Source organism: Sus scrofa, chromosome 15, assembly GCF_054392235.1.
Source record: "Sus scrofa isolate SSC_HxYL_T2T_F1_AM1 chromosome 15, Sscrofa_HxYL_maternal_Yorkshire_Landrace_v2.0, whole genome shotgun sequence".
Taxonomy (NCBI): Eukaryota; Metazoa; Chordata; class Mammalia; order Artiodactyla; family Suidae; genus Sus; species Sus scrofa.
Window position 1 is genome coordinate 97,927,286 of NC_139397.1, and position 13,490 is coordinate 97,940,775.

General features: G+C 39.1%; 1 protein-coding gene across 7 annotated transcripts in view; it reads right to left on the reverse strand.

Annotated features, from left to right (window-relative positions):
* Positions 1-13,490, reverse strand: part of PDE11A (phosphodiesterase 11A) — a 427,800-nt gene that overhangs the window by 217,781 nt on the left and 196,529 nt on the right. For all 7 annotated transcript variants that reach the window (XR_014829804.1, XM_084999950.1, XM_084999948.1 and 4 more), the window contains one exon: positions 12,147-12,211. Coding sequence is in view for 6 of the 7 variants with exons in the window: in XM_084999950.1 (XP_084856076.1) it covers positions 12,147-12,211 (65 nt within the window). In the remaining variant the exon portion in view is untranslated. The remainder of the gene's footprint in view (positions 1-12,146; positions 12,212-13,490) is intronic.

Here is a 13,490-nt window from a genome sequence, read left to right on the forward strand (position 1 = left end):
TTCTGCCTAGAGAACTTCCTTTAGTATTTGTTGTAAGGCTGGTCTAGTGTTGCTGAATTCTCTCAACTTTTGCTTATCTGTGAAGCTTTTGATTTCTCCTTCAAATCTGAATGAGAGCCTTGCTGGGTAGAGTAATCTTGGTTGGAGGTTTTTTCCTTTCATGATGTTAAGTATATCATGCCACTCCCTTCTGGCCTGCAGAGTTTCTGCTGAAAAATCTGCCGATAACCTTATTGGGGTTCCCTTGTATGTGATTTGTTTCTTTTCCCTAGCTGCTTTCAAGATTTTCTCTTTGTCTTTAATTTTGGTTAGTTTGATTAATATGCATCTTGGTGTATCCCTCCTTGGGTTTATTTTATATGGTACTCGTTGTGCTTCCTGGATTTGAGGGAGTGGTTCCTTTCCCATGTTAGGGAAGTTTTTGGCTGTTATCTCTTGGAATATTTTTTCTGTCCCCTTCTCTCTCTCTTCTCCTTCTGGCACCCCTATAATATGAATGTTGGTACGTTTAACGTTGTCCCAGAGTCCTCTGAGACTCTCTTCATTTGTTTTCAATCTTTTTTCTCTTTTCTATTCTGCATCCATGATTTCTACTAATCGGTCCTCCACCTCGCTTTTTCGTTCTTCTGCCTCCTGTATTCTGCTGTTAGCTGCTTCTAGTGAATTTTTTATTTCAGTTATTGTATTTGGCATCTCTTCTTGTTTAAGTTTTATATCTTGTATCTTTTTGGTCAGTATTTCCTATAAGTTATCCATCTTTGCCTCCAGTTTATTTCCAATGTCTTGCATCATCTTCAGCATCAACAGTCTAAAGTCTTTTTCCTGGAGGCTAAGAATCTCCTCATTGCTTAGCTGATTTTCTGGGTTTTTTCCTTTCTCCCTCATCTGAGTTATAGTCCTCTGCCTTTTCATTTTTATAGGTTTTTGGTGTGGTGACCTTCTTACAGATAATAGAGTTGTAGCCTCTCTTACTTCTGGTGTTTGCCCCCCTTCTGAATCACTTTTCAATAGATACTTAGAAGCCCACAGGTATGCTTTGAGTCATTAGAATGCAGCCTTTCTTAGAAGAGTGCTCTGCTATCAGGTCCAGGACTCTCTTCTGAGTTGCCAGACCCTTCCCCCAAGTTCTGATGCTGCCATTCTGCTGAACTTAGTATGAGGTGCCATGGCAGGTTTTCAGGCAACAATCAGACTCACATTCCCTCCTCAAGTGGTCACTGGTTGGTTTGTTGACAGAAATTTTAAGTGGTTGCTGTTGTCCAGTGATGCCACCAGCAATTCTTTTACTGTGGAGATACATGTCTAAAAACTGTGTCAAGACCTAACATAACTTGGAAGGTTATGTCAGGCTCCTGGTCATCTGTTCCACATGGCTATATATGGCTTATTCATCAACTGTTATCCAACTGCAGGAGTATTCATGTGCACGTGCACACACACACACACACACACACACACACACAGTAACATCATTGAGTTCAATCTCTCATTCTCATACGAGAATGGGTTCAAACTCATACACTAATATCACACTCATTTCCTACTCCTGCATAACAAACTAGTACAGGACTAGCAATTTAAGACAATACCTTTTTAAAAAAACTTTTATTGAAGTATAGTTGATTTACAAGGCTGTGATAATTCCTGCTGTACAACAAAGTGACTCAGTTATACATGTACACACATTCATTCTCTTTCAGATTCTTTTGCCACATAGATTATCACAGAATATTATTTTCTGTGCAATACAGCAGGTCCCCTTAGGCCCATCATTCCATATAACTCAGTGAACAACACCTTTTTATTATCTCACAGTTCTGGAGATGAGACGTTTGTCATGGCATTTGTCAGATGGATTTATTTGCTTAGGATCTCACAAGACCAAAATCGAGGTGTTGACAGAATTGCAATCCTTTTTGAGGATTCTAGGGAAGAAACAAGCTCATTCAGGTTGTTGGAAGAATTCAATTTCTGTCGTTGCAACACTGAGGTACTGGTTTTCTTGACACCCTCTCTATTTTTAAGCCAGCAATATGTGCTAAATCCTGCTCATGCTTCAAATTTATCTGACTTCCCCTTTCTTCTGTATCTCTCTGACTTTCTTTTCAATCCTCATCTGGGAGAAAGCTCTGTATTTAAGGGCTTGTGATTACATTGGGCCCTCCTGGTTAATCCCAGAATAGTCTATTTTAGCATCAATTGATTAGCAACCTTAATTATATTTGCAAAGTCTCTTTGGCCATGCAATGTAACATATCCACAGATATGACAATGAAGGTGAAGGTCATGGGGGCCCCAACTCTGTTTACCACCTTTAGTTTTATTTTTTTAATTTAAAATTAAATATGGTGGCAAGTTTTATCACTCTGATGTTAAGCATGGCATCATGTTGAAATGCTACATTTTGTCACCTATGTTCTTGAGGTTAATCATTTTAGTATCTTGGCATTGAGAGGCATATCAAAAGACACTGTAATTTCTTTGTTCTAAATTTTGAAATAATTTAATAAAAAAAGAGACATTGTAATTTTCTCAGCACTTCCTCTTTGATTAAATTCAGTTTCCTCTTTCCTCAATTGAATCACTTGTAACTGGAAGTTAAGTGGCTTCCAATATACTGGAAATTTTTGACAAATTGATATTCCACTCTTTAATAACAGTTCCGCATCATGCATGAATTTGGTTACACTGAACTCTCATTGTTTTGAAATTCCTTTCACTTATTGTGGAGACTTCGTCAATTTCTCCGGCCTTCAGTTGCATGAATTGGCATGTGGTAAATGATCCTTTAGTATGTGTTTTAGTAACAAATATAGCACAGCTTTATCTTCTTGTGAGCTTCTTCCTTGATTGTAGTTTGCAAGAACATATAGACTTGTGGCCAGTTTTCTAACAATAAATGTTTGTATCACTAATATCAAATTTATATTTCACTTATTGTTTCCATGTTGTTGTTGTTTGGTTTTTTTTTTTTTTTTTCGGTAAAACTTTTTGCTTCAATGCTAAATCATAATGTAATCTTACTGAAGACCTAAGCTGGCAGGAGGGCAGGTAAGTATTGCCAGAAGTGCTGCTCTCAAACTACAAATTCAATACTTAAAACCTGCAAATGTGTGCAAGTTACTTAATCTCTCCGAGGCTCAGGATCCTTGTTCATAAAGTGAGGACAGTATCATGTGACTCACTGGGCATTTGCGAGATTAACTAAGACAACATAGATGTTACAGACACTAGACTTTAAAATGATAGTTAATTCTTTTTACCTAATTAAGTGAGAAATCACTGTAATGCACGATGATGGATGCATAGAATCATAGCTTCATGGAAGTTTGTTGCTAGAAGAGACATTTAGCAGATATTCTCTGATATATCTTCCTCATTTAATAACGGAGTATGTTAGTCTCCAGGGCTGCTATAACAAAGCACTATAAATTTGGTGGCTTACAAGAGAAATGTATTCTCTCACATTCTGGAGGCCTGAAGACTGAAATTAAGGTATTGGCAGGGTCATGCCCCCTCCAAAGGCTCTGGAGAAAATCTTGCATTGCCTTTCCCAGCTTCTCATGGCTTCTGGTGTTCCTTATCACTCTAATCTCTGCCTCTGTTTTCACACGATCTTCTTTGTGTTGCTGTATGTCCTCTCCTTTCTTATGAGGACACCAGTGACTGGATTTATTGCCCATGCAGAAAATCCAGCATGTATATTCAGCATGATTTCATCTTCAGATCCATAGCTAACTGCATCTGCAAAGACTACTTCCAAGTAAGGTCCCAGTCTAAAGTTTCAGATGCTCACAGATTTTGAGGAGATACTATTCAACCTATTACAGTGAGGGAACAAGTTTTACTGAAATAACATTTAAAATAGGACAAATTTATAACTTGAATATTTCTTCTTCTTCTTCTTCTTTTTTTTTTTTTTTTTTTTTTTTGGTCATTTTAGGGCTGTACCCACGGCATTTGAAGGTTCCCAGGCTAGGGGTTGAATCAGAGCTGTAGCTGCCGGCCTACACCGCAACCACAGCAGTGTGGGATCTGAGCCTCATCTGCCACCTACACCACAGCTCACGGCAATGCCAGATCCTTAACCCACTGAGCAAGGCAGGGATGGAGCCCTCGTCCTCATGGACACTAGTCGGGTTCATTAACCACTGAGCCACGACAGGAGCTCCGTAACTTGAATATTTCTATTTGAGTGTTAAAGATGTCTTATTTTTTCCATCTCTGTATTCTCAGTGGTAGCCTGTAAGAACATACATCTTTAGTTTTATGAGGTGTGAGTGGCAACTGAAGACAGCAGGCTGAATATCGAGCAAAGGACAAAGCAGATGTAATATATTTAAACTGAGTAGAGCATACAGTTCACACAATCCTCTAACTGCCCCATTCCTGGGAATTTCTCACTGGTCATGCTTCCCTGCAAGTTTCAGCCTCTACCCATGCTACTCATTCCCACTGGTTCTCTGCTTATCCTTATTCCTTCATTTTTTCCCCTGAATTGTCTTCTTCTTGGACTCCTTTTAAATTCAAACCCCTATATTAGTTTCCTATTGTTGTAACCCATTACCACAAACTTAAGTGACTTCAAACAGCACAAAGCTATTTTCTTACAATTCTCTAGGAGAGAATTCATTTCTTTGCCTTTCCAACTTCTAGAGGTTGCCCACACACCTTGGCTCCTGGCTCCATTCCTCCACCTTCAAAGCCAGTGATGGCAGGTTAGGGCTTTCTCAAGCTGCACACGCTGACCTCCACTTCTGTTGTCACATCTCCATTTATAAGGATCTTTCTGATTACACTGAACCTGTCCAGATAATCCAGGATAATCTCCCCTTTTCAAGATCCTTAATTAGATCTGCCAAGTTCATCTTGCCATGTAATATCCAAAGTTTTCATGGATTTGGACCTGGATATTTTGGGGGGCTATTACTTTGCCTACAACACCCCCTCATCTTTTCAAACAGATCATTGTAGCTCTCCATCCTCCAGACTGACCTGCATGTGAAAGGCTCATTAAACAAAGGGTCTTGCCCTTTAAATGCTTTGAGATTTCTACCTTTATCTTCCTCCTCCCCTTTTAGTTGTTACAGATGAAAAATACAGTAAGAAGATTAAGTTTTTTAAAAAAAGATTGTTTCCCACTGAAATAAATTTTCTCCCCTCAGCTCCCTTACTCATCAAAAGGTCAAAGTGGTAATAGAGTTTGGATTTATTATTTTTTTTTTTTTTTGTCATTTCTTAGGCCGCTCCCACGGCATATGGAGGTTCCCAGGCTAGGGGTCGAATCAGAGCTGTAGCCGCTGACCTACACCAGAGCCATAGCAATGCAGGATCCGAGCCATGTCTGCGGACCTACACCACAGCTCACGGCAACGCTGGATCGTTAACCCACTGAGCAAGGGCAGGGATAGAACCCGCAACCTCATGGTTCCTAGTCGGATTCGTTAACCACTGCGCCACGACGGGAACTCCCAGAGTTTGGATTTTAAACAATATTTATTTCTACTACATTCCATTAAATGATTATGTGAAAATTCTCTTTTAGTCAGTTGTTATATTCTAGAAATTATAGACTTTTTTTTTTTAATGCCTTAAGTAGCAGAGCTAAGAAAGTGCAATTTCCAATGAACGCATTTTTTTTTTTTTTAATTTTCCCACTCTACAGCAAGGGGATCAAGTTATCCTTACATGTATACATTACAATTACATTTTTTCCCCACCCTTTGTTCTGTTGCAACATGAGTATCTAGACAAAATTCTCAATGCTATTCAGCAGGATCTCCTTGTAAATCTATTCTAAGTTGTGTCTGATAAGCCCAAGCTCCAGATCCCTCCCACTCTCTCCCCCTCCAATCAGGCCCAATGAATGCATTTTTATATCTAGAGATACATCAATAGAGTCTGGCTAAATATATTTTAAACTAAATAAAATTTTTTAACCCTTAAGATGTCCATAAATGTTTTTTTCCATTTCTAAGTACACAGACCTTTTAGAGTACCTGTTCCCAGTGAGGACAGAAAAGAGACTTATTAAAGCCTGAATAAGAGGTTAAAGAAAGTTCATTCAGGCCAATTCACTAAATATTATTAGATTAGGCTTCACAGGAAAGATCCTAAAGTGAGATATGAGGAGAGGGAGAGTTGAATGGATCAGAGAAGATCTTAAGTTTTTTAAAAAAGTCACTGTTGACAACACAAGATGATTGTAAGTAATAAATGCATCCACAATATGATATTCTGTAAGAAAAAGAGGCACATATCTTTTTCTAATTTGTTCTGTTTCTGGAACAAACTGAAAAATCATGTTCCATTCCAAGAAACACCACTTTAAGAAGGACTTGGACAAGCTGGGGCACATCCAGGGCAGAACACAAAGGGTGGGAAAGACTCTGGGGACCATAAAATATGAAAATAGTCTAAAAGTAGCAGTTGCTGACCTGGAAAAGGTAAGGACAGTGGATGTGTGCAGTCTTACAGGACTGAACTATTGCCAGACAGGTGGGGCAATAGATTTAATCAGTTGGCAACTTTAGCAGGCCATTCCTCTGGTCCTTCCACACTACTGCCCAGATGATTTTCAAAACACAAACCTCAATGTGTTTTTAACTGCTATTACTCCCCCATGAGGAAGCAGGCATGTAGCCAGTATCTGGGCCAATTAAGGGGGTTTGAGCATCTGAGAAGGACCTGATAGGACCCAAACCCCAATCAGACATTCTGGGGAGCTGGATGGCCACAGGAAGAGCTAAAGGCCATCACCAGCAATTATGATGACCCTCGTGACAACAGCTCACAGCCCTAATCAAAGATCCTAAAACATGCCACTTTTCTTCTCACACTTCTATGCTTCTGTTTACAAAGTTTCCTCTCACTGGAAGGTAGTTGTGTCACACTAACTTCCTATTGTCCTATAGGACCGAAATGAAGTTTTACCATGTCTGAAAGCTTTCCCTGAGGATCACTTCCATTTTTCCCCAGATGAGTTGGGTGTTCCTCCTCTATATTAAAATACTACTTTGCACAAACTTTTCATAGAAAATACTGAGTTGGAGTTCCTGTCGTGGCTCAGTGGAAATGAATCTGACTAGCATCCATGAGGTTTGATCCCTAGCCTTGCTCAATGGGTTAAGAATCTGGCATTGCTGTGAGCTGTGGTATAGACTGCAGACTCAGCTCAGATCCCATGTTGCTGTGGCTGTGGTATAGGCTAGCAGCTGTAGCTCCAATTCAACCTCTAGCCTGGGAACCTATATATGCTGTGGGTGCAGCCCTAAAAAAAGAAAAGAAAAGAAAGTACTGAATTGCTTTGCAGCCACTGACTTACTTAACAGCAGGACATACAAGCCTAAGATGGGGAACATTGTACAGGAGGGGGCATTTATTTGCACAAGCTGATGTGCATGAAGAAGAAGGGACTGTGAGGAGGAGGTTTTGAACGTCTGAGCCTAGTGGCCAAGATGGAAGAAAGGTGTGGAAATCAAAAGGACAGCTTAATGGCTAGCCCTCAGTCTGGGGTCTGATTCCTAAGCCTGGCCCAGACATTAAGTTTGAGTCCTATGGAAAAAGAAGGACTGCAGACAAAAGCTTTAGAAACTAAGAGTCCTTTAAAAAAATGAAGTACATGCAGGGCTGATTAAGGGCCAGGCAACAAAGTATAACACATAGTAGGGAAAGTGAACCTTCTTCCCACTTCTCCATTAATTATGCATCCTTGTTTGGATTTGGAAAGGCCACCAGTGCATCTGAGACAGGGCCAGGGGAGCTGTGGCACAGGGCTGGTGAAGAGTCCAGTTATGCTCACGGGAATTCTTTTTTTTTTTTTTTTTTTGCTTTTTAGGGCTGCACCCATGGCGTATGGAAGTTTCCAGGCTAGGGGTCAAATTAGAGCTGCAGCTGTCAGCCTAAGCCACAGCCACAGCCAAATCAGATCCGAGCCAGGTCTGCAACCTATGTTACAGCTTGTGGCAAACCCAGATCCCTGACCGACTAAGCAAGGGCAGGGATCAAACCTGCATCCTCATGGATGCCAGTCAGATTCCTTTCCACTGAGTCACAATGGGAACTCCCTGCTCACAGGAATTCTGGAGAGGACCAGGAAGCCCATGTCCAGCAAGATATCACTCTACCATGTTTAAAAGGAGAGGATTTAGGGATGAGCACTTGGAAGAAATGATGAGTGAGCAAAAAAAAAAAAAAAAAAAGAATTTAATCTTGTGGATTCCCAAAGCTACTTTAAGAGCAGTTTTTGCAAAGGGGCCTTGTTCTTAAACTACAAGGGAGAAATGACCAAACAGCTAAGTATAAATGATCACTGTTACTGTGACTCTATTTATAGCCATGGTCTGGAAGCCTGGTGAAATCTGGTTATGGTTATATTATATTCTTATCCTATCCTATTATATTTTTATTCTTATCCTATCTTACCCCTGTCCATTGGCCTTTAGATCTTGAAGGGCAGAGACTGCTGATATATATTAAAAAAATCTCCAGAGCCCCATTACCTATCAGAGGACCTAGCACAGAATAATACTCAACATAAGGCCATTGAATGAAGAAACAAAATTAACGAAGGGATAACTATCTCCAGTGGACAAATTTAGGACAAACAGGTAGAAGGTAGAATAATGTGATTCAACATAAAATTCCTTTCCAATCATTAGAATTCCCTATCAGTAGAAAAAGCTGATGTGATACAGTGAGAATCTTATCACTAAAAAAAGTCATCAAGGATGTCCCAGAGGAGGTACATGCCTCATGGAGAGAGAAATGGATCAAATCATTTCCAATTCTCAAATTGTTTGGTATTAGTTACATGGAGACCAAGAGGAGAATGGCCATGACAAATGAGTTAGCCACATAAGACAGTAGGCAGAAATGATGAGTCAGCAACAAAACTGGTTTTTGCTGTTTTTTTTTTTTTTTAAGTCTTCAAGGACTGTCTATAAAAATCAGCAAGCCTTAAATCAGAGTTCATCAGAATTAAAATCGAGCCCTGAAACACTGTTGCATGAAGCCACAGACATTATCTTCAAGAGTCATCCCATTATAACTCTGAATGATATCCAGAGGACTAAGGCATCTAATGGACATTATCTATAGGGAAGATGTTAAGTGATGAAAGGTTAAAGGAAAGATTTACAACATGCTGAGAGCAGGCTGTGATTTGTAGACTCATAGCCTGTTTCAATATCTCTTCCGCGGCCACTGGTGAAGTAAATGCTAGAGCCACTTGTCTTTATTCCTTTAACTTCCAGTAAATGACCAAAGGATCCCACATCCACAAGATGGAAAGAGGAAAATTACTAGACAATGCAGGAAAGGTCTTCTGAGTTAAATGAACATTCTACACAAAGGTCACAGATAGAAAAATGGAGCATATGAGTTGATAATGTCAAAGTTCAAAGGCACTTTTCAAATGTCTCTTTAAAAAAAAACCTAACCTTTTTTCTTTCTTTCTTTTTTATTATCAGAAAGTTTGCCAAGGGCAGTCAGGGCCTTGGGTCATTTCCTTTTGACATGGAAGTTCTCTCAGCATTAGAAATAATCGAAAGACCAGAAATATTTAACTCTGCAGTTACCATGAGGACACATTCAATAGGTTTTTTTTTTTTTTTTTTTTTTAAAGAGCATTAATGAAGCATGTTTTAAAAACTCCATAAAGCTTTCCCCCCTCATATAGGAGAGAGATAAACTATGTGAAGCCATATCTAGCTAAAGGAGTAAGTATGAATAGATATTTTTGAATGTATTTCATGTTATTTTACATGAAATTTTTAGGAAAATGGTTAAACCCACCACTAGAAATACTCTATGTCTAAATCTTTTTTAGGTATAGATTAGCTGATATTAAATATAGATGTGCTGTGAGCCACACGGGAACTAGAGACTCTCATACTGAGTGAAGTAAGTCAGAAAGAGAAAGGCAAAAACCGTATGATATCACTTATATCTGGAATCTAACACACGGCAGAAATGAACTTTTCCACAGAAAAGAAACTCATGGACTTGGAGGACAGACTTGTAGTTGCCGAGGGGGAGGGAGTCGGATGGACTGGGAAGCTGGGGTTAATAGAGGCAAACTATTGCATTAGGAATGGAGAAGCAATGAGATCGTGCTGTATGGCACTGGGAACTATATCTAGTCACTTATGATGGCACAGGACGGAGGATAATGTGAGGAAAAGAATGTATATGTATATGTGTATGTTTGACTGCCTCACTTTGCTGACAGTAGAAAGTCGATAGAACACGTAAACCAGCTAGAATGGAAAAAATAAAAATCATTTTAAACAATAAGAAAAAAATAAAGACGTGAACATAAATATGTTTTTGTGAAAACAAAAGGCTCTTACAAAAGGCCTCCCTCCCCTATTTTAAGGTACTATTTATAAACAGTAAAGTGTATCCTTTTTAAGTGTACAGTTCTGCATGTTTTGACAAATTTAGTTTAACTGCCACCACAAGACGTAGAACAGTTCCTTCACAACACCAACTCCCCCAGTAAACCTTTCTCTCCATCTCCATACCCTCATTTGTGTATCACTATAATTTTGCCTTTTCAAGAATACTCTGTAAGTGGAATTATACAGTATGTAGCAAAGGACTCAAATTTCACATACTTGATAAAAAATGAAGCAACTAAAGTGTCTGTTTTGATGTACTGATTTCTATTTTCTGAACTTAAAGGCAATAACAGACATATGAAATCAAATTACCCTCCACTATTACATCTTGAAACAGGTATTACCCAGGGAGCCTTCTAAATATATAGATCTTTAGCATTTCACTTTTGACATACTGAATCAAAATCACTCATGCGGGTTCTGAGAATTTAGTTTTTATTCAGTTCTCCAAGCTTGATTCTGATTGATCCAGTCAGATTTGGGACATATTAATCCAGCAGACATTCACTATATAAGATGAATCAGCAGACTATAAATTATGTGTGGCAATGGGATCCAAATTCAATGCTGAGGAGGGTCTTATGTAGGTGACCTTGTCCTGAGATGTGACACCACTTACTGGCTGCAGGGCTTCAAAGAAGTCACTTAAGCTGGAGTTCCCATCGTGGCGCAGTGGTTAACGAATCCGACTAGGAACCATGAGGTTGCGGGTTCGGTCCCTGCCTTTGCTCAGTGAGTTAACGATTCAGCGTTGCCGTGAGCTGTGGTGTAGGTTGCAGACGCGGCTCGGATCCCGCGTTGCTGTGGCTCTGGCGTAGGCCAGTGGCTACAGCTCCGATTCCACCCCTAGCCTGGGAACCTCCATATGCCGCGGGAGCGGCCCAAAGAAATAGCAAAAAGACAAAAAATAAATAAATGAATAAAAAAATGAATAAATAAATGTCTAAAAAAAAAAAAAAAAGAAGTCACTTAAGCTCACTGAACCTTGGCTTTCTCCTCTGTCATGCCTGGGTAACAATGCCTACTCCATCGGTTATTTGAGGGAATTCAATGCATGTCAAGCATTTAGAATAGTGCCTGGCATACTCAGCATTCAATGCATGGAAGCTGTTTATCTTGCTGGTATTATCATCATTGGTATTATTATCATCATGCTGTCCTAAATGCTTTACTTGTCTTTCACCATTTTTATGCATTTTGGTCAATTTCACTATTTTTCAGTCCTTCTTCTAGAGGTGACCAAAATAAAGAGAAATCCATTTTTGTAGCAGCCCAACTATTATTCAGGGTAGCAGAAAACTAATAGAAATTCACTGATTGTCCTCACCTCTCCCTTTCACCCTGCTATGGCCACAAAGATTGTAAATTGGTAAATGGGAACAAAAAGTGAATTACCGGAAACTCTTCCCCCCCCCAAACGGTTATTATTGGCCAGACACAAGCAAACAAAAGGAAGGAGAATAAACAAAGGTCTAGAACAAAGCAAAAAAAAAAAAAAGTTATCTATGTAGTTAGAGAACATCTAAAAATTGACTTTATTCATTGGCAGTTTTAGATGTATATACATATATTTTTATGCTATAGTTTTTATTTAAGCCCTGAAATACAGAAGAATGATGATATTTGGCTGTACTTGCTGATCTAAAGAAAGAACAACTCCTGTCCTCAAAAATTAGGCAATGCTGCCAACATCAAGGACCAAAGATGAGGATTAAAGACAAAACAGAAACTCACAAGCCTTACCTGTTTTCAGCATCGGCACTGCACTTTGGGGACATCAATTCGAAGGATTTGGTGAACTTCACCACCTGCCGCATAGAAAGACAATAAAACCGAGTCAATTAAAGCTTTCTCACAGTTTACAATAATGCAATAAACACTTTTCATCTTTATAATGACTGTTACAATAAGTGGAGATTAAAGAGAGATTTTAAGTAGAGAAATCCCAAGGGACAAGAGAAAATTCTATCTTATATTTTGCACTTCTTGTACTTCCTGTATTTCTTGCATGGCATGAATTGCTGAAGTTTTAGTACATCTCTAAATATGTTTATACTTTTAAATTGAGGTGTAAAGATCCTGTGGTGGTCAGGCAAAGGGACACCTCATTTGAAAATAATTGTTTTTCACTGCCCTCCTAACAACCCAGCCACCATCCATGGAGAACCTGGTAGATATAAAACATCCTTCAAAAAAGACGGCCTTCGTCAACCCCAGATTCCTGAAGTTACTGTCCCTGGCTTATTATTGTTCTCAGATGAATGTTTTTCTGCTACCCCAAAGGGTAACAAAGAGGAAGACACTTTCTTCAAAGATTATCCCTAATGTAGACACTTCCTCCCTTACTTTTCCAGGGAAACCACCATTCCCAGTGCAAGAGCCTAATCAAGGCTTATTGCACTGAAAGGGAGTTTATGGGCACAGAAAACGCAAAGGTAGTTATTTTTATCATTAGCTACTATTGAGTTCTTACTACAAACTGGGTCCTATAAGTTTCTTCGACTATTTAATTTCCCTGTTACAACTCTATAAAGTGGGGGTTTTATCTTCAGTATATAGATGAGAAAACTAACCTATAATTTTTAAGAAACTTGTACCATTTTACACAACTAAATGGGGTGACAGGGACTAAAGCAAGTCTTCATGGCTCTCAGGTGGCAGTTTTTTTCAACAACACTAAAAATGTCGAGTAGGAAAGGCCCCATCTCTGGCCTTCTTTTGACAAGATATACCACATGATAGAAAAATGAGTCCCTATACTGAAAGGAGTCATCTGAATGTCACTGGATGCTTCCAAGGTTGACATTTAGATTTGCCTTAGACAGATGCAGTCATGCTTCAAAGGCCGTTTAAATTAACCACTTATAAGGAATTGATGTGCACTTGAGAAAATGATTTGGAAACTGGGAATAGATTAAATATTAAAACAGTTTTATCAGTAAGGTAATGAACCCAAACTAAGAAAATGCAACATTAGGAAAAAGATAAGAGAAAAGAAAAGCCCATCACAAAGAAAATTGTGTGTGACTAGCTGAATGCAATGACAATAGCTCAACTAAAAGGAAATACCCTTGACAACTATAGGAC